General features: G+C 38.0%; 1 protein-coding gene across 3 annotated transcripts in view; it reads right to left on the bottom strand.

Moving 5' to 3' along the window:
- Positions 1-22175, bottom strand: part of prkn (parkin RBR E3 ubiquitin protein ligase) — a 99378-nt gene that overhangs the window by 59435 nt on the left and 17768 nt on the right. For all 3 annotated transcript variants that reach the window (XM_056759988.1, XM_056759989.1, XM_056759987.1), the window contains exon 2: positions 11860-12023. In XM_056759988.1, the coding sequence (XP_056615966.1) occupies positions 11860-12023 (164 nt within the window). The remainder of the gene's footprint in view (positions 1-11859; positions 12024-22175) is intronic.

Raw genomic sequence — 22175 nt, forward strand, 5'->3', positions numbered from 1 at the left:
ACGGCAGAACATAGAGTGTTCACTGAAAATTATTTGTGTGAGTTATCGCAGTCACCTGATGCGAATTGTAATTTTCTGTTGTTGCGGTCTCAAAAGCACATTATGAGAGGATCTTTAATTCTGTTGTTTTTCAATTCCGACTCAATCCTGAGAATAAAAAAGCCTAAACTTTTGCTATCTTAAGTGCCCACACAAATTCAAGTAATCAAGCTGGCGTACACGCTTCATCCAGGTGGGAAAACACAAGTTAAGCGAAAGACATGTCAATCACCACATGTCACCGAAAGAGAGCTTGTATCTCACACTAAAAGCAAAAAGATACAGCTAAGAACAGCATTGTTTAGAGATGGCAGGAAATTGACAAAGATATCAACGCTTATGTGGAGCACTTTAATAGAGAACAATTCCCTGAAGCATTCATTTGATTTCAGAAACAATGTGCTTTAATACCTTATCTGGATGTGGCTAAAAACGTTTTGCTTGAAGATAAGCATAGTACAAAAGTTCAAAGCTCTTCTTAAAACATGTCTTTCAGTAGGCATTTAAAGGAACAGTTCACCCAAAAGGAAAAAAAACTGCTTTACTTATTCGACCCTTATGAAAAAACAGCATTTGGGTTTTATTTGTAGTAAAATCACAAATTTACTAAGTTATTACCAGAGTCAACATAGTTAAACAATGAAATTTGTAGTAAAACTGGTAATAGAAGCTGTTCTTAAAAATAATTCCTGAAAAAAACGTCAATACACTTCTTTACTATAATAAAACCATTATAGAGCTGTATGCTGCTTTGTATGGATTCACAACAAATAACATATTTACATATCGACAAAAAACAGTGAAACATTTTGTAATGATAGGCAGGGCTGTACAGTACAGAGCGAAATAGATTACATTTACATTACATTTAGTCATTTGGCAGACGCTTTTTATCCAAAGCGACTTACAGTGCACTTATTACAGGGACAATCCCCCTGGAGCAACATGGAGTAAAGTGTCTTGCTCAAGGACACACTGGTGGTGGATGCTGGGATCGAACCAGCAACCTTTGATTTACCAGTTCAGTGGTTTAACCAACTAGACCACCCACTAGACCATCTCACGGTGGTGAATAGATGTCGCACATGCATTAAAAAAATCTGTCTTTGCTAAGAATAAATGTACTAGAGTAGCACGCATGTGATACAGTTTTTCACGCGTTTTAGACAGAGCCACTTGTTTGTGTGAGGTGTGTTTAGCGCGCTGCTTGTTTGTGTGTGATGTAAATCAACGGTGCACCACTATTTTAGCTGTTTTCGTATTTAAAAATTGTTTTCCTGCTGCACTGAGAACATATTTAGAGTGATTGATAGAACGATAATTTGAACTATCAGTTATCGGCAATAATCCCCACCGATAGTTTTTCCTGTAATTGTTTGATCCAGACGCAGCAGGGAATGCTCTAATTTGTGATACGCAGGTGGAGGTTTCCGAGTATATTGTAAAACTTTGGTGTGTGTGCGCGTGAGATCCGCCTTAAATAGTAAACAGATGATAGAGACAACACGAACAGCTAATGTGAATGACATTCATTTTAATGTAAACAAACACACATGTGAACACGACAGTATATAATGTAAAATGTTACAATGGATCCGTCATGCTGCTAGTTTGGTGCCAAGAATGTTTTAAATTATTACATTTTAGAAATTACCTACTCATAATTTTGTTTAAATTAAAACAATAAAGTGTTTTATTTAAAAGTACCATACAGTTTAGTGGTTCAAGAAACGTGTTTATTGATGTAATACACTTCATTGCTAATTTACTTTTTGTATTTCGGTAATTAATCGTTATCGGTAGGTACTGACCACCTTACTAATCGTTATCGGCAAAATCCAATATCGGTCGAGCTCGAGACATGAGACATGAACTCCATCTCCAGAGCTGATTTGAGAGTTTATTTCATAAGTATTTTACAGTTAGAGAAAAGGTGTGTCCCAAATCACGAACTTATCCACTATTCTACATCATTTTGTAGTAAAAATAAGAGTAGTGTGGTCACATTGAAAATCCTCAAAAAAGAAGTGCACCATAAGTACCCAGATGATGGACTTTTTCGACCGAAAATATGAAGTGTAGAACTGTGGATACTTCACACACTCAACGGTCACTCAACACACTCAACGGAGTCGGGGCTATTAGACACTGCTCTAGCAAAACTCTCCTGCAGAGTAATAACACTTCAAACTGATGATGACTAAAATAATGCTGGGTAAAACAGATCAAAACTACATTAAATGAACAATGCAGAAGTATATTTTTATTCACATGCATTGTGGCGTGCAATTGACGTCATAGGCGCTGGTCTGGGAAACCGATATATTTCCGGGTAGTATAAAACCGTTTAGTATTACATTTGGGACGATAGTACTCTTCTGAAATTAACATACTAGATGGTTGACTGCATAGTTTAAAGCACATAGTGTATAGTATGTCATTTGCGACGCAGCTAAAAGATATCGTCAACCACTCTTTGCGACGACCCGTCAAAATAAAAGTCTAGTAAACTTGGACATCCACAAAACACTGGTTTGCATTATTAAATCTCCACATTCATAATTAGAATTACTATAATTTTAAAAGTCCATTTGATTGCCCACTTTTTGTTTTGCAGAGAACAATTTTCAGGGCTGAAAAACTAATTTTGTTTTTATACAAATCTAACACAATCGGACCATCTTTCAGAAAAGCCCTAACTGACAGGAAAATGCTTCACAGTGCTTATTCCTTGGCTTCAGATGATAAAACATTACAAATAAGAGAAACAAACGTCTCATCTGTTGGTTTTTAAACAAATTTATATTTATATTAAAGAAATGTCTTCTCGCTGCAGGTGAATGGACTTCCAGATAAAGCGTATCATATAGGCTCAAGTCAAAAGGGAGATCTGTAATACACGGTGAAATAACAATGGATCACATGCTGGGAAATGAGTGACCACAACAACACAATACTGAAGCACTATAGAGAAATGCATGAATGGAAATGAGCATTGATCTTTAGATACATTATGAATGCTTTAAAGACCGCTGTGACATGAAATATGCTGATCAATATCAAATTAGTTGGCCGTTTTTGACTTTGCATTTTTATTCAATGACAGAAATGAGAAAATGGCGTATCGGTGAGATGACCCTTCCGACACAAATGCTATGGCCGCTGTGTGTACATGTGATAACCTCAAATTCACATTAATGGAACAGGCAGTTTTCCTGATAACTCCTGGGCTCAGAGTAAAAGGTAAAGCTTTGGGCAAAAATAACACTGCACATGCAATCCGAGATAAAAACCAATTTCCAGAAAGTGAACTTGTGACATTTAGAAAAACCATTGATCCAAGCAAAACCCATACACAACACCAACATTGAGAACACAAGCACAGAACTAAGGGATGGGGGGAAAGACCATACACCATGCAGTGTTGGCCTGCTCACCGGGAGACTGCATTCATTCATTTATTTATTTAATTAGAAATTAGATATTATTTATTAGAATGATCTTACTCGTTGTATAAATACCATGCACTGTGCTGTGTTTTAACTTTTCTGTTTTTCCTGTTTGTCCCTGTAAAGCTGCTTTGAAACAATACACATTGTGAAAAGCGCTATATAAATAAACTTGAATTGAATTGACACTAAATATGGAGTTTATGGAGTTCCTTTAGAAAATATGTAGCGTTTCACTGATGCATTTTTTTCTTATTTTCAATTCTGTCTGCTTTGGGGAAGGAGCGGGACTTGTTTTGCTGATGTGCAGAAAGTGCATTCATTTTACAAACATGACCTTTTTCAATTGTGACATTCTCTTGGGAGAACAAATCAACAAGTCAGTCATTTTAAGACAGGGACACTGTGCATTAGCAATGACCCGCCTCTTTAAAGATAGGGAGTCACTGATTTTCAATTCTGAAAGCACGGAGACAATCAATTTTCCTTTCATGTGGAATCATAACAGCCCAAGAGAGTCTGGACACTGTCTCAAGGTCATTTAGGAGCTCTGTGCATCAGGACACAACATAATACCTTACATTTCATCTTCAAGTGATAGGCCAAGACAGTGAGCTGAATATTAATGAAGTTTGATTAGCAGAGGTTTTTGGAATTAAAACTGATAGATGAAATATGGACATAAATCTTGGCACTGGGAAAGAGTCTCCTTGAACATCTCATGAAGGTTACTTCACTTTAAAAACATGAAAGGGACATTTCACCTAAAAATGAAAATGATCTCACATCATTAATTCACTTTCAGGTTATTCCAAACTCTATTTAGGAAGACACTGAAGGTCAAATTTGCCTCTAAATGTCTTTTGTCATATACTACTTAAAGTTTTTTTTCAAGTGGTCTATATGCAGGGTTGTACAGTGCAACCTATATGTCTTTAGAAATACAAAAGTAAGTCTGTCCTTAAAATAAATTAGCCAGTGTAGCATGCATGCAATGCATTTTGTCAGGTGTATTAGAAAAAAGTTACGTGTTTGTCTGAAGTGTTTGTCATTGTGCTTGCTTGTCTGTGACATAAATGTGTGTGTATTCAATGGCAAACTGCTATTTCACTTAGTTTAAATCTATTTCGCGTGTTTTGCTGTTGCATATAACTAGATCAGGATTCGCAAACATGGAGTCCTGTTATTTAAATGTATTACACAGCTCGTTGGAATGCTCGATTCTGATTGACAAGTTGAGACATTTGCAGGTTCATTATACCTAAAACTAATAACACAGGGAAACCTGGATCCAGCAAATAATGTTGACAGTTTTTTTTGACAAATTAAATATAAATATGTATTTTAATAACATATATGACATTATATTTACAAATGATTAAATTGGCTGTTTATTTCTGTGATAACAACAGGCTGCCTGTACATTATCCCTAACATATCATCCAGCTGTTCTGTGTGTCTAAGTGAATGAACTACACATTTTAACGTGTTACACACGTGATGCTCGTGGATTTGTCTGTATCTGCACTGTAGGAGGATATAAACACATGGACATCATCTCTAGATTTGGAGAAACACAGGAGAAACAGGCATGGGAATAGAAGGGGACTGGGACAGTACTCTCCCCCTCCCGGACCAAAAAGGTGATTCCTGGCACAGGGGATCAGAGGGGCCATGGAGCTTCTGACAGTTCTGGAATAGCAAGTCCGAATCATCATTTTACAAAAAACTATAGCCGAGAAATACTCGGCTGGTCTGCTACTTCCGCCGTATCCCATGATGCCACGGGGGCTGATCAACGGTCAAATTTCAAAAGTAAATAAAATAAATATATTGATATCATACTCCTCCGACTCATACTATATAGAATGTACTGTTTCAATGGGCGATATGTTGGTACTTATTCAAATTCAGTACGTACTTTCACAGTACGCGATTTCGGACGCAGCGAGAGTCTCCTCTCAAACTGGAAGAGTCCTTCAGACTAAATGCATATGGTAACCTTCATAGGACTGCCCATTATTGCTCCTTCAGAAGGAGAGAAGAGTGCAAGAGAAGAGAGAGATGGGGGAGAGGGGCACTTTGGAAAAAAAGAGGTAATAACAGTGAGCAGAGACAATGGGTCAGACTGGAATACAAGAGAGACAGGGAGCAATTCCAACAAAAAAAGACAAATATGAGGATGACATGAATCTGAGCAAATGGAACCGCAGAGTGAAAAAATGAAAGACAAATACAGAAAAAGCATAGACGAGAAAGAAAATCAAAGAAGTGACATCACCATAGACAAACATTACAAATGTTAGATTTTAAGGTTGTCTTCCAAAAGCCAGTCATGTTCAAGAACCTGAACTGAATAATCTACTTGTATATTATTTAGGGCTGTAAAACGATTAATTACATACATAATAAAAGTTTGTGTTTACATAATATGTCTGTGTACTCTTTATATTATAAACATATACACATAAATACCTATATTTAGGAAATATATATGTATATTTACCAATAAATTAAATGTAAAATATGCATTACTTTTTTTAAATATGTGCATCTAGGTTTATGTTTGTACAATATAAAATGTATATGGATAGCACACAGATATATAAGATGTAAACACAGGGATCCTAATATTTGTGAATAATCGTTTGACAGCCATAATAATATTGTAGGTAAATAAATATTAATGACCAATTCCTTTTTTTATTCACATATAAGAGGAAAGTACAAATAAATTTGGAACCTGGCTAGCCAGCTGCAGACCAACTAGGCAGATATACAACTACAAATATGCCTAAAATTATTTGCTTCTACACATTACAATTAAAGAAATTACTTACAATTATGGTGAATTATACGATTAGTATAAGGTAGACGAATCAGTTTCTACATCATGTCTAATGCTAATTTACAAGGTATTAGATACTTATGATCACTCATTAAACATTAAAAACATTAAAGGAGTAGTTCACCCAAATCTGAAAATTCTCTGATATGTTACTCAACCTCATGCCGTACCAGATGTCAAGTCAGTTATATAGTTGAATGTGTTTAGCAGAATAAACATACAAAAAAAAAATGTGTCAAAATGTTTGTTAAAATTTCAAGACAACAGAAAGCAGGTGAAATTAAAGATTATGGAGATGGTGGTATAGTGGGTTAAACCACTGAACTGGTAAATCAAAGGTTGCTGGTTCGATCCCGGCAGCCACCACCAGTGTGTCCTTGAGCAAGACACTTAACTCCATGCTGCTCCAGGGGGATTGTCCCTGTACTAAGTGCACTGTAAGTCGCTTTGGATAAAAGCGTCTGCCAGATGACTAAATGTAAATGTAAGATGGGTTGAATACAACACAACAGAGTGTGACATGTGAGAAACACACATACTGTAGGCGTAAAACGTACATTTTGTCCCCACCAATTATTGAATTAAAAAAATACGGAGTGTCTATTTGCAAATCGTCCACCTTGTCAGCAGAGGCCATTTACAGTAACTCCGGCCTCCAATTTCAGATTGGAATAGAGAAAATGTAAGAACGCCACAAACAAACTAGGGGCTCAGTGGCGTAGAACTTAAAGAGTGTGTTACTTACTCCATGTCGTGGTGTGTTCGGATATGCTCTTTGCTAAACTTTTTCCGTATCACGTATCAGATACTAAAGGCATTTATTTTCAATAAAATTATATATATTTTTAAAGTGGCTATTTAAGTCATACATGTACAATACAATACAATTTTATTTATATAGCACAATTGAAAAACACCCGAGGGTGACCAAAGTGCTTCACAGAAAGAGGATGATTAAATTTTGAAAAACCACAACACAACAATTTCAATTTATAAAAACACAACAATACTCAATAAAACACATGCTGTACATAGGCGAAGGTTTCCTCAAAAGTGAAACCCTCAAACAGTATATCAGGGAATATTAAATGGCAGAGAAAAAAATAAGTCTTTAGAGTGGACTTGAAAATAGTTAGAGACGGGGCAGTTCTCAATAAATTAGAATGTCGAGGAAGAAATTTAGAATGAAATTTATTTCAGTAATTCAACTCAAATTGTGAAACTTGTGTATTAAATAAATTCAGTCTTTGGCAAGTAAATGAACAAGTAATGAACAATTAATGGATCCGTCCTTGCAAATCTATTGTCCTTGCACAATAATATTCCCACCAAGTTCATATTGGATATTAAATTATTGTTTTCCTGCTCCTCTTTGTCCCCACAACTTTTTCAAAACACTGGAAACACATATGTATAATGTGAGACCTGAGCTAAACACTTAGTTAATAACCTGAAAGTTACAACACACTCTCTAAAAGTGCTTGGTACATACACAAAAACACACACCCAAGACAATTCCAGGGTAAATCTTTTTTTAATTACTGAGAGTTTTATCTGTGCTTGAGTAAATTCACTGCACAATGAAGCAGAGGGAAATATGGATGAGACATGTTAATTAATTTTGAGAGGAGCATATGAAAACAAATAATAAATATACAGCATATTGAATCCACCGAGACTGAGGTAAGAAACTGCTGCTTGTGTCAATGTTGAGATCCACTCGAGAATGTGAAAACTTAAGGCTTCTGATCAAATTTACTCACGTGCAAAATAGTTACTGATAATAATAATCTGGATTTACTTGTTCATACGAAAAATCTGTGATTTGGGTATGAAAACCTGTTAAGTGTCGGAGCCCTTTTTGAGCCTACACATGAAAATGTCTTGGTTACGTCTGTAACCTCAGTTCCCTGATGGAGGGAACGAGACGTTGTGTCGAGCCGACAGATGGGGTTTCCCTTGAGAACCAATTACTACTAACTACTATAGAAGCAACTACTATAGAAGAGGCCAATGAAATTTGCTGAATGAAATTTGCATGCCGGTCTCTGCCCCCGGATATCCGGTATAAAAGGAAGACGGCGTGCAGCATTCATTTACCTTTTGTTCTGAAGAGCCTGAGAGCCTCTCACGACTACAGCAGAGGATGATACGTGTTGTGGCATAAGGGACACAACGTCTCTTTCACTCCATCAGAGAACTGAGGTTACAGACGTAACCAAGACGTTCCTTTTCTGTCTGTCTCTCAACGTTGTGTCGAGCCGACAGATTGGGTTCCTATGGAAAACGCCACAATGCTGTATCATGTCACAATCTTTAGCGAAGCGACGTTAACAGGCCTGGGCGTGTCAGCACGAGGTTTTCGCAAAGCTGTAACCTTACAGTGTGATGGTCCCAGTGCGTTCTTGGAGAAAGATGGGTACAGCCCTGACCGGTAACCTTTCACGGACGGAGGCATTAGCTCTCTACTGGCGAGAAGCCGTCCGGATCGGGATTACACCGGGTGAGCACGACTTCCTTAATTAGGGATGCGCTGCAGAGGCCACTTCCTACCCAGGGGGAGGAATACAGTGGATATAGATATGGTCTCGCCCTTAGGGGAGATAGCATGGAACGTGCGGACTGAGTAGTTAACCGCGAGATGGAGGTCTACCTGGGGGAATTCATGGGTTTCCAGGAGTGAGAACCATCTCATGAGGATACATCAGACGGAACAGCCCACGGTATCCCGGCCTAAGGGGGAAGGCTGCTCTGCCCAGCCGACCCCCAGAGGGTGCTTGCTTGGTGATGGATGGAATGCCTGTTCTTAGCCATGTGATTGGGTAAGAAGGGTGGTGGATGGGATGCCTATTCTTAACCAAGTGGTTGGGTAAGAAGAGAGGTAGATAGCACACTGACCCAACCTGCTGGAGGGTGAGGAGGTGCATTCGCAGGCATACGCCCCGCCGGATGCCAGTCCTACATGTCGCCACGCAGGACGTGGGCTGACACCGGGTTTACGCGGTCTCGTTTTGAAAAAGGAAATTAGCTGATTATTGCAAAAAAAAAAATCACACACACACACTAAAACAATTTTTAAGGTATGTTGTTAGGTTTACTATAAAAAGAAATAAAAAAGTAAGATTTTCTTTGATTAAAAAATACATTAAAAACATACGAGTCGCAAATGGATAGCACAAAATCTATGCACACTCTTTATAAAAATGAAACAATTACTCTCCCTACATAAATTGTTTTAAAAAACACCAAAGAAATATCTGTATTCTAGAGTCTTAGACCTTTCCAAAGATATATAGTTTGTCATGATTCGATAAGAAAAAATATGCACAATATTGACGCAAACTTTTCTCAATATCTGTTCTGTCTACAAATCAAGCTAGGACTGTATACAGGAAACTTAAATGTATACCATAATTCCATGTTTTCAAATTGAGGGTCTCGGGGAGATCGCGAGGTCAGCTGGATCGCTCACCGCGTGCATGGACGGGGTCAGATGATGATCGATCTCATCCGGGATGGTCTCGCTCAAATGGAGTTGAGCACCCAATAACCACCGGATGAGATCGATAAACTCTACAACGGGTCTGTCCCTGAACTCAGGACCCAGACGGCAAAGGGAGTCATCATCCAATCCCATCAAAAAACACAATTAAGCGAGCGATCATCCCAGCTCAGGAGGGAGGGCGGGCATTCTGGTGCAGGACGGGGATCGAGAGCCTCCAGGATGGTGCTACCGCTAGCGGGTGTAAGGTGCCTGGCCACTCAGGAGGCCTGGAAGGTGTCGGCCGCTCCGGAGGCCTGGAGGACTGGCCGATCGAGCCATCGCACCTGTATGGCGCCCCCCCCCCAAAATGGGAAGGGAAACTGAAACAGGTGAGGGGCTAATTAACTAATAAAGACATCAGAAACCGAATGAAAACCAAGACAAAACAGAATCTAATTGTGATTTACAGTAGACAGGAGAATCAGATGTGCTTCCATATTCCCACCGTAGCAAAGAACAACATTTAAAAAAATGTCATAATTAAATTGAAATTTGCTTTCAATAATTTGGATTAAAACTAGGGCTGCAGGATTGATAGTATTTGAATCGTTATAACGATTTATGATTCCCACAATTAACTGAGCATAATCGTTGTGATAATAATGGTTAAAAGCAAACACAAAACTCCTGATAAGGTCAGAAAATCATTGCAAAGCTTGTATCTTTTAAAGGCCCACGTGAACTAGAAGTTGCGATTGTTTTTACTTTCGTATTTTGACGCACTTTTGAGTAAATGGAATTTCAAATGAGAAAAATTGTGAGTGTGGCTTTCGTCTTTCTCTGCGATATGATGTATAAAAACAGGAGTTACATTTTGAAATTGAACTGGCAGCAGACTGACAGGTGAAGGGGTGGAGTAAACAGATGCTCCGCCCAAGCCGTCAAACTTACATCATTTAAGATGGATAGTCAGTTCAAAATTCAAAGATCTGCTATAAGAAAGTAAACTTCTGACTCCTTCAACATTTAGTAATTTTGCAACACAAATTCACCACACAACAATCAGTGATTTAAACATAATAACAATTGGATCCCTAAGTTTTGTTTAAGCGGAATTAAATATGAAATATTTCTGGGAAAATACATAATTTTACATTTTTGATTATTTTACAGATAGGGGCCTACTTTTTTATGAGACTTAAAGTTAATTTAAGTAAGCAATTAGCAGTATGTGTATTTTCTTGAAATCAAATATATATAACCTTTTCGCTGTATGCAAAGAACCACCAACTGAGCTACAGGAACTTTAATTTCTACTCAATATTGATGGCTGTGTCTCTGAGGATTAAAGACATATTATTATATGTAGCATATGAGTTGTGCACCTTTGAATAGATCAGTGTTTCTCAAACTTTTTCTGCCATTCCCCACTTTTTGGGGAGGGAAGGGTTCGGAGCCCCACCTGTCCCCAGTAGCCCAAATAAAACTTTAGATCCACTGTGTTTTTTTGATTTTGTGAGCTGGTGCCGAATTTCCAGTTTTCTTTTCATTCCATGTCACAAACTTATCCATTGCTACCTTTAATACCCCCTACTGCCAACCCCCCCCTTCACACTTTTCAATTGACATTCTGACATGAAATCTGTATCGGCAGATAAATGGTCATTTTTAAGTTATCAGTATCCGCCGATAATAACATTTAGGCCGATATATTATAGCCGATAAATCATCTCCTCTGGTTAAACTTCTTCAGTTGCGTGTTTATGTAGAAGATCCCTTTGCTCTGTATCAGTCAGCGCGCTAAGCACCACATTCACACTGTGAAGGAGAGAGTGAGAGACTATGAGGAAATATTAGAAAGGGGGAGAAAATTGCTACATAAAAAGCTTTGTAATAACAAGTTGTCCGCTGAGTCTTATACAGGGTTTGACCCTCACACCATTCAAGATGTTCTCTTGCTTGCTAAGAGAAACCTAATTATCCAAACACAAATGTGAAGAGAGAGAGAGAAAGACAAAGGAAGAGTCAGCGGAGGTCACCTGAAGTGTGGATTCACTGCAGAGCTCTCGTCCAGCAAAAATGACCCGCAGTTGATCCGGCTCTACGCCCTGTAGACGCCCCACGGTCTCTTTTAGCTCAGCGACACTTGCAACCTGCTCCAACTCCACCGGGAACCCATGGCTGGAATTAAACCGCACATATACTAAAGAAAAGAAGAAAAATAAGTTAATTTACAAAATTTGTTAAAATAAACAAACAAAGCAGATGAACAACACAAACACAGCAGACGTAATAAAGACAACTTATAAAAGTGAACAGGGGCCGGTTGCATAAACTGCTTAGACTAGTCTTACAAGCTAGTCACCAAATTATTTTCTTCAAGACTGGTCATAACTTCTTAAAGTCAGTCAAATAAAATGGTAGATTGGTCTAATTAAAATATAAAAAGTAAGACTTATAACCCCTGACTAATTGCTAGTCAGTGAGGCTAGTCTTTAAGACACAGTCTTAACTTAGCGGCTATGTTTATGCAACTGTCATACAAAATATAGAGGACGGGGAGAATGACATAACAGACACGCTAACATTCAGCCCACACCGTCCGTCCGTAAAATTCCACAAACCCCTTCATTAAGATGACTGCGATTTGGTCTAGAAAGTCTTTTCTAATTATCCTGTCTGCTTATTATTTTAATTGAAATGAGTCAACCTTTTCATAGCCCCAGAGGCGCACAGATAAACTCTGAAATGGAAAAATGAGCGATCTGGAAAAAAACAACGCAAAATTGTGCATTATGGAAGACAAATGAAAGGATAAGTCTAGGGATGTGGAGGTGTTTGTTTTCTACACCCAAATTTCTACACCTAATTCTTTTGGATTTCAATTTTTGTCCAGACTGAATTCACTGTAGAGAAATATAACATCAAGACAATTGGAATTTGGGATAGAGAACTGTAACAGTTTACTAAACTGTTACGTAGCTCTTTACTAAAAGCTACGACTGTTAAGAAAACAAAGCATACATTTTGTGCAATTACCGCTTGTCATTTGAGTTTGTGACAAAACATTTAGCAGTTTACATATTGTTTATTACTGCGTAATATAATTAATTAAAATATAAGTTTAATGTGTTTCAAAAAGTACAAGTTGATTTTTCTTAATGCCTACATGTTTTGCATTTTGTGTTAAGGTGAATAAAAGACAATTTTCCCCTTTATATTTCATCATTGAGGAAGTCTAAAGTCTAAAATTATCATCTCATCTTGCGAGATAAGTGTCTCGTAACACCCCTAATATTTGTCACTCTTAAACATGATAGACAAATGTATTTTTATTGCTATTTTTGAAAACACACAAGAGAGAGAGAGGGAGAGAGAGCAAGAGAGAGAGAGAGAGCGAGAGAGAGAGAGAGAGAGAGACAGAGAGACAGAGAGAGAGAGAGAGAGAGAGAGAGAGAGAGAGAGAGAGAGAGAGAGAGAGAGAGAGAGAGAGAGAGAGAGAGAGTAATGGTAATGTAGACTCAATATCACTCGGCTTTAACTCTTGTGAGAAAATTTCATCTGGTGATATTGTTGACTTTAGCACAGAAGAGGCGAGACTTGCGCTGATTGCTGGTAAATGGGAATGCTAAGCTTCTCGCTACCCTCTTTAAGAGCTTCTTGAGTGATTGCTTGTTGTTAGAGCTTGACATTCTCAAATAAAGGCATTTTGTCAACCACATTTGCTGACAAATGACACTTGAGCCAACAAGGCCAAAAATACAACAAATCACATCAGAATGGAAGTGGACAAAGGAAGAAGCTTGCGCTTAGATGGCTTTCAAGAGCAAATCCAAACAATCCTTGAGTTTCTGATTCTGTATGGAAGTAATTATTCACTTGCTTATGTCTCACTAATCCTTTATGAATATTGAAGGAAAATTAAAAAGTAGACCAGCAGATCCAAATATTACATTTATATATGGTGGCTTCTCAACTTCTCATAACAAATCACATGCTAACATCATGCTCAAACGCCGGAAGGCCGACTTTTGAGTTCTGCTTGGAGTGAGAATTTTAGGGTTATGTTGTGGAGGAACTGCAGAGGGCATGGGATGGGGGAAAGTTGTATAAAAAAACATTTTATGATAATAAAGTACATTTATAATGAGGATGTTTGACAAGTGTTGCTTTTTCAAATGCATGTTATAAACGACTCAATCTTGTGGTGATTTCAGATCGAGCAATACTTCCTACTGACCAAAGAGCCGTAGTTCACAGAAGAGCTCTGCATAAAAACACAGAATCGATTTCAGAATGGATTTAGACATGAATAATTAGAGTGAATGACGATATATATCGCCCAGCCCTAAAATCAAGGTTGTCTCATTTCAGTTAAAAACTTGATAAAATTAACATGTATTTCTATTGAGACGTAATCATTGTGATTTCATTCTTACCGGTTGCCTTTCTGAAATAAGAAAATAATGACTTATTTGTGTATATGACTTATGTGTACATTACATGAATCATGTTAATTAAATCCTTTTACATCATTAGATATCTTTTTAAAGTGGCGTTTTGTACCAACATACAAACTTTACTATCTAGTTTGCATTTCATATTTGCTATATGCAGCGAACTCTCTATCGCTTAGCTTTATTTTTCGAAGCTTTTTGAGTCCCATATAACAAGATAACATTTAGTAAAATCACATTGAAGGGAGGCAGTCACTAACATCTGGGATGGAATGAAGGTAAGTATAATGAGAAATGGTAATTTTAGGATGAACTACTGCTTTAACATATTTCGTTTTTTGGGGTGACTTGATATATATACACTGTGGTCACTGTGAAGTGCTGCTTTTTGAAAAGGGAAATGTGACAGAATGCTCATCACATTCAACCATTGTGAAATTCTTTCCTTCCTTTTTTATTACAGACATCATTACTGCAAGATTTCTTCGTGCCGTATTACCAGGCAAGCTTTAATGTCGGGGCAACTGGTCTATTTCCATTTGAGCTATTTCCACTGATTGTGTTAAGAACAGCAATGACTACAATGACAGCTGAGAAAAAGATAAGCCCGCTCAGAGAGCAGAGCCACAGTCAGGGCAGGTCGTGGGTGACGTGTGCCGGCGTGCTGATTTCCATAATCTCTCTCATTGTTTCTTCTGCCTTCCAGGACGGTAACAAATGAGTAAATTCCCCCTTTGTCATGTTTCATCACAGCAGGAGTCAGTTTGCCAAGCGCATCCCAACGTGGCTTGACTGTCAGAGTTTTTCGTCAGTCAGTGAGAGTGACAGAATGCAATCATCGCCGCGCCAGTGGGCCCGATTACAGAGCGACGAGAGGCCAAACTCTAGAACCGCCAACAAACGACAACAATCCACCTCTAGTAAATTAAACCTGCATCTCAGATATTACTGCACTGTGATTTTTTTCACAAACTACCGATCGTAGTAAGCCATTTGTAAAATTAAAAAAAGTTTTTGAATGTTTTAACATGCTACCTTGCATTAAGAGATGTAGAGATATGAACTAAACCAAACAAACAAAAACTAAAGAAAAAGAAAAACACAAAGCAAAAAAACAAAAAGAAATACCTGCTGTCTCTACTGCCAGTTGTACAGGAACAAGCCAACTATAAGCACCAAGCACGATAAACCACAGCCTCAAAGCTTCCATTATTTCTACTATCTGAACACCCCATGTCTTGGTTTCATTGGACCATGACAGTGGGAATGGTTTGAACCATCTAACATAAATTTGTGTTAAGATGAAACTAGGCGCAGGAAAAATAAGTAGGGGAGAGATTGAGAGGGATGCATATAGAATATGTAGAGCCGAACACAGATAATGTGGAGTCTTATTGAATCCTGCAGAGTTCTTGCTGTTCTCACTGGAAAATGTAACGTTTTGTTCCTTTTATTTGAGTGAACTGATCATCATCAATGAACATGATAAATACTCCCATTCACTCTGATTTGATTGCAAAACGGGCAAACGTGACTAGATCTTAAACCGACCCCAAAACGCAGATGTGCAATATGGAAATGTCCACTCGCATCTGCATGAAACACCATCCTTTCTTTGGAGCATGTCTGATTATCTGTGTATGTGGTCTCGGGCACTGGTAGTGTCTGCGCTCTCTGAATCTTAAGAACACTGCTCTATCTAGCAGCTCTACCTGCCAGCAATCTTATAATGAAATGTGTGTTATTTACAGATACTGTAACATGCCGGAATTGTAATTCCGAGAAGGTGGAGAGAAGAAAAGGGTTCAAGATAGAAGACGCAGAACGCTGTCAATCAAAAGAGGGGTGAACAGGGTTTCATGACAAGCCATGATTTGTGTTGGCCCAGAGTGGCACCCGGCCAGATCAATCAAGGCCTCACACAGGCAGTAATATGAAGACAGATTGACTTAATTCTGTACTGCATCTCATGGGAGAAATTCAGTCTGGGGACTGTTTAGTGGTGGAGCCAGACAGAGACCAGGAAGAGAAGGAAGGATACAGTAGACAGGCGATATTGGAAAAACGTTTATGAAAGGTAAGATGTAGAAATGAAGCCCAGGGTGAGGGATTGATCTGGAGAGTCAACTAGTCGTCATCCAACCCACCCGTTATCTCAAAGGGGTCTACATGGCAAGAGTTTGAAACTGTTAATAATTTGTATACTTGTTTATGCTTAAAAGAACTAGAATAAGGATGTAACTTGTCAGGCTTAATAATAAATAATAATAATTTTGGCTGCTATTTGAAAGATCAGGACATCCGATGCAAGTTTTCAGTTGTATTTCATTTAAAGGGCCGCAATCCAAGAAAATGCACTTTTAAATGAATAGAAATCGAGTCACCACGGTGTGTGCAGGAACACCCTGTAATTATACAAATTCATCTATTCTTCTTTTTGTAATCTTCTTTAAACCACAACAGTAACACGTAACAGACTGTTGGGGATCCCCTTACAATCTGATGTCACATTGATTTAGGCCTGCCCATGATTGCTCACTGACTCCGCCTTATTAGGTCCAACTTCAGCCAAAGACACGTGACCACCATTTTCAGGCAAGAGCAGATGTAGCCACTAGCCAGCGGGAAAAATGTCTAAGAAACAACAAATGCGTGGTGTTGTTGGATATAAAATGGAACATAAAAGAAGGCCAGGTTGAGAACTTTCCGACGAGCCGGGTTCGTCACAATGATGACTAAGCGTTCAGGAAGAACTTACTTTTTTTGGCTCGACAAACCAACATTCACCAGTCCATATCTTCTTTCCGGAAAGACTTAGAGAAACGAGCCAGGACTCGATAGAAAAATTTCCGCTGGGGCATTCGAACGACGCTAACCGCGAGTCGTAAGACCCCTGGGTGGGGAGCTAGAGCTCCCGGTAGCCGGAAAGGTGGAAAAATCTAAGCTCTGGGACCCAGTGGTCTGTCAGTATATTGGTCCAAAGACAGGTGATGTGTCGTAATGTTACTGGTAAAGCGCATCACGCCCATCGGTTCAGAAGACTAGTGACCGACATCATTTCCGTAAAGCTTATTCATTACAAGGAAAGAAAGTTATAGCAGTGTCTTTCTCGGTGAGTTCAGCACCAGCACTGAGCCAGTGGAAAAAATCAAGGGGGCATAGCCCGGTCACTTCAGTGACTGTCCCTTTTCACATTTTGAAATTAGGATAAACTGAATAATTTAAAAAACCTTTGGAAAATGAATTTGGTACATGTTAATTAAAGAAGCAACAAGAGCAGAGGTTAAAGAGATCACAGACTTGCTTATGCAACGGTGTCTTTGAAATGGAAACTACAAAATGGCAGAGTGCAGAGACGAAAAGCACCTGTGAGCTCAAGTTCAGAGTCTACTCCCGATGGACGATGGGCAGGATTTAACTTTATTTTTACTCTGTATTTTAGTTAAAAACGTAAATCAAATAGGCAGTGCGCAGCTAATGCGTGTAGAGATGTATTTCTTTGCGCACTCGGTTAATGTGCGAATGTTCTGCTTTTACAAGTCTGCAATTACTACTCGAATATTAAAAATGCGATTATTATATTCTTATTTTTCATAAGAATAAACAGCGTCACCACAAGTTTAAGTTACTGCTACAGAAGACCTATAGAGTTGTCAAGTCTTATTTAACGCATCTTCACTTCAACTGATATGATTTTATAATACACAGAAAATAAAAATAATAATTTGTACCTAAATCTTTGTTCACTCAGATTGCAAGCTAGTTTAATTATTTTAAGTTTACACACCGGATGCCGGGATCGCGTGTTATGCTCGGCTCACATCACCGTATTAAAATGTTTCAAAACTTTTCTGCCACAAATAAGTTATCATTTCTTACATTAAGTATAAAAAATACCAACGTAATATAAATTGATTAACAATAATTAATTTATTACCATAACTTGTTCGTAGCGGTTGTTAAATTCATATTCATTCTTGTACAACTAGAAACATGAAAATGCTACATTTCACTGCTACTAATGTTAATGAATTTGGCCTTAACATAAGACTGACACCTTTTTCTACAACTAAAAGCCTGAGCTTTCCTTCTAGAAGTTCAACTAGGGTCGTCGCCTTCAAGTTACACTCGCAAGTTAAATTCGCTTGCATGCCTTTTTTGTTTATTTTGAAATGCACTGTGATTCCATACCTTAGTTGAAATAAAAAGGCCTACCTTATTTATTGATGCAAATGCAATGTAAAGCTAAACAAAAAAGGCACTGGCTATGAACGACCTTTTTTTTTTAGGAGATGGGAGCATATAAAAGGAACGAGCGACCGGACCGTCGAAGAGAGAGGACCGGGCCCGAACTTGTGTTATGTTTGTATTTATATTTATGTTCATGTTATGTTCGCCGGCGGTCGTCCGTGAGGGGCCGCCGGCTGTTATATTACTTTATTAAATGTTTAAATGTTTGCCGGTTCCCGACTCCTTCCTTCCGGGTTTCGGCACCACTGTAACACATCTCAATAAAATCGGTCCTCTCTCTTCGACGGTCCGGTCGCTCGTTCCTTTTATATGCTCCCATCTCCTACGTGATTCGAGGCCGGTGTGCGCACAGCTGGCGTTAATTCACAATTACTCACCGGACTCGAACCACGGTCTCGCCCCGCCTACTCTACTACAGTAACAAATTACGTCATTATTAACTTAATTTAAATAAACATTTGAATATTTGTTTTTCATGAGTTCAAATATTAAACTATTGAAAAATGCCCATCCCTATTTTAAACAATGCCCCCCAAATAAATACACCACCGACATGCTCACTGTAGCACAAACACGCAAATTGACGCAAGCGCATATTAATCAAAACAGTTTCCTATCGCCGTCGCATATTGGCGTTATTTTCTGTATAGGGCCGATGCTGATAATTCATTTATAAGCCATTATCTGCCGATAATATCTGCCTGCCGATAATATCGTCCATCCCTACTGTCTGACATATTCAAGTACTCTGAATCCATGTTTTTGCCTTTATCCGTGTTTATGTCTGTTAGTAAAATGCATGCACATGCACATGATTAATCATCAATGGTCAACATTTCATACAGCATATGTTGTTCTATCTATGAATTTGTTATCTCCATTTAATTCTTATTTATGAACAATGCATTATGGTGATTATCATTGCAGTTAGTGTATGGTTTTGGTTGGATAGGGCATTACAGACGTAATTGCGCTTTCTGCCATATTGATTGTCTTGATGTCATCGAAAGCACATGTGTAAGCACTCTACATCATATTTTGCATACGGGGAGGGGAGCAGAAGATTATTTGCATTTAAAGAGACACACTCAAAAACGGCGCGTTTTGCATTGCAGCCACAAATGGCCATGTTCAACATGTTGTAATAAAAGATATGTGGTGTATTTTGAGCTGAAACTTTACAGAGACTTTCTGGGGATACCACTGACTATTTTTACATTGCAGAAAACACCTGGATTTGCAGACCTTTGGCTATCAACTTTAGCCCTGTTCGGACGGTAATTGTTTCTCATGAGGACGTCTGTAAAATAAATCTGCATGGCTCCTCAGTGATAAATCTCATGCATTCAGACAAACATAAATTTAAAGTGTAGATGTGAGTTTGTAATACTGCAAACCCGGAAAATGCACTTCTCATGTGCTCAGTCACATGAAAATTTGCTCGTAGTTAGTGATTGTCAAAAAAACGTAGGCAATTCGGCCGGGGACTTTTCTGTGGGTAGTGGGAGAAAAGCACCAACATTCTTGATTCGGACGGCAATAGAACCAACAATGTACTCCTGTAAATGGTGAAAATATCTTTCGTCCCTATGAAAAACAATTACTGTCCGAATAGGGCTTTAGTATCATAGGTTTCTCTTAAGCAATGCTAAAATAAATTAAATCAGTAAAAATGAGGCAACATTTAAAATACATGAAGTGTATGAAGGTGTAAAATGAATATAGATTGTAGAGGTCAAATAATCTGGATTTGGGTAAATTTGATGAGAAATGTTTGAGTTCATATTGAGATCTTTTATAATATTTTGTTTTTATATCACAGGCAAATCTGAGCTCAGTTTGTGACTGGGCTGTAGTCAAGTCCACCTTTGTCTAGTCCAAAACAAATCCAAGACCAGGACTAGTCGAGACTGAGTCAAGACCAATTCCGATTCCTAATGAGACTGTCCAGACAGAGACAGAAAAAAGAATCCTCTTCAAAAATCAAGATCACATACTTTATTTGAAATGATCAAAAAGCGGATCAAATTATTTGATTTTATTTACTATAGGTATAGAAATTTCATAAGTGTCACACAAAGCCGAAGTGCAACTTCAGATTGTCCGTTTTTTATTGTAATGTAACAATCACATTCTGGGCTTCCAATTGAAAATTAAAGTCAAAGTTAAAATGTTCCGATTCTCAACTTGTTGATTTGTCAGTTTATTGAATCAATTAATTTTGAAAGAATGTAGATTTCAACTAACATCATTTTTCTGATCAGTGTATTCTTTAGTTTCCATCAAAGAAACTGGTAGCTTTATTGTTGGTATGTATACAGAAAGATAGAAATTTTTGACCGTTGTGTTTTTTTTTAGCATTTCTATAATGAGCATTTCAATTTAAATATAGACGGTTTCCGGTCTGTGTTTGTTTATTGGACTGGCTAGTGTCTAATAATATAACTATAACTATTTATATCTTGTTTAATTTGTGTTCAAATTAATTTAAATTATGATTTTACTGTATAATAATTAAAGTAAATAAACGATTTGTAGATGTTAATTTTACTACATAACAAATTTGTTGAATGAGTCATCTAGTGAAGGTAATTTAAAGTTAGCTACACACAGAGCTGACGGTCGGCCGTCAGACAGGTTTTGAGCATCGTCTGGCTTAGTTTTTCTGGTCTGCTTTGTTTATGTTTGCGTCCCAGCTGATACTAGCTCTTTCGGTTTCCGTTTTGACCGGTTTACTTACCAACTGCTGCCACCTGCAGATGCATAAAGTAATTCCTTTCATGCAGGCGCAGAACGAATGTGCTACTTTGAACATCGGCTTGAGGTGAGGGCAATTTTGGACCCAGACACAGTCAATGTCAGCTGACCTCACAAGGTGCGGTCCATTTGGCCGTAAGTGGACTGCAAAGTGGACTTCACAGGGTGTTCCGCTATCGTAATTGAGATCTTAAGTGAGATTCCAATCTGAAGGGAGTGAACATGTTCAGTTTGAAAGGCACTGAGAACGGCGTAGGGAATAAGGGAACATCAGTAAATCACTTCGACGGAAGTGAAAAGGGAAAATGACCTAACTGCCATTGCGCACTGCGTCACGAGTTAGAAAAACAACAGAAGAGTTTATTTTATGTTATGTTATTTACCTCGGTTGGAACCCTAGCAAAAGGAATGCAGCTAGCATCTGCTTTTCATCTGCAGTAGTGCCTCAAATTGGCTCAGTGTGTATCTAACTTAGAAAAAACGTATGGGACATTGACATCTAGCGGCTAAACTTGGAATCACAGTAAATATTCTAAATATTGGAGAGACAAGTTTAACCAAGTAACGGTTCTTCTTGGTTTCTTTGGCTTTTTAACCAAAATAATCTACAGGCACTCTATTGTTTGTGATTGTTTACAGAAAGTTAAGGGCAGTCCACAAGCATGTGCATGCAAAGTTTGTTTATGTTGTTGCTTTGAAACCGTATATATTGTCGCTGTACTTCTGAAAACCTTGTATGTCCACCCTTGCTTTTTTTAGGAAATGGAAGTTGACAAGCACTTTTAAAGATACATTTTATTGGTTAGATAATTATGAAACCTTGAAACAAACATAAAAAGTGACTAATAATAATGTTTTATTTTGCAAAAAAAATATATCACAAAATATAG

This window comes from Triplophysa dalaica, chromosome 11 (assembly GCF_015846415.1).
Source record: "Triplophysa dalaica isolate WHDGS20190420 chromosome 11, ASM1584641v1, whole genome shotgun sequence".
In the NCBI taxonomy this organism is placed as follows: Eukaryota; Metazoa; Chordata; class Actinopteri; order Cypriniformes; family Nemacheilidae; genus Triplophysa; species Triplophysa dalaica.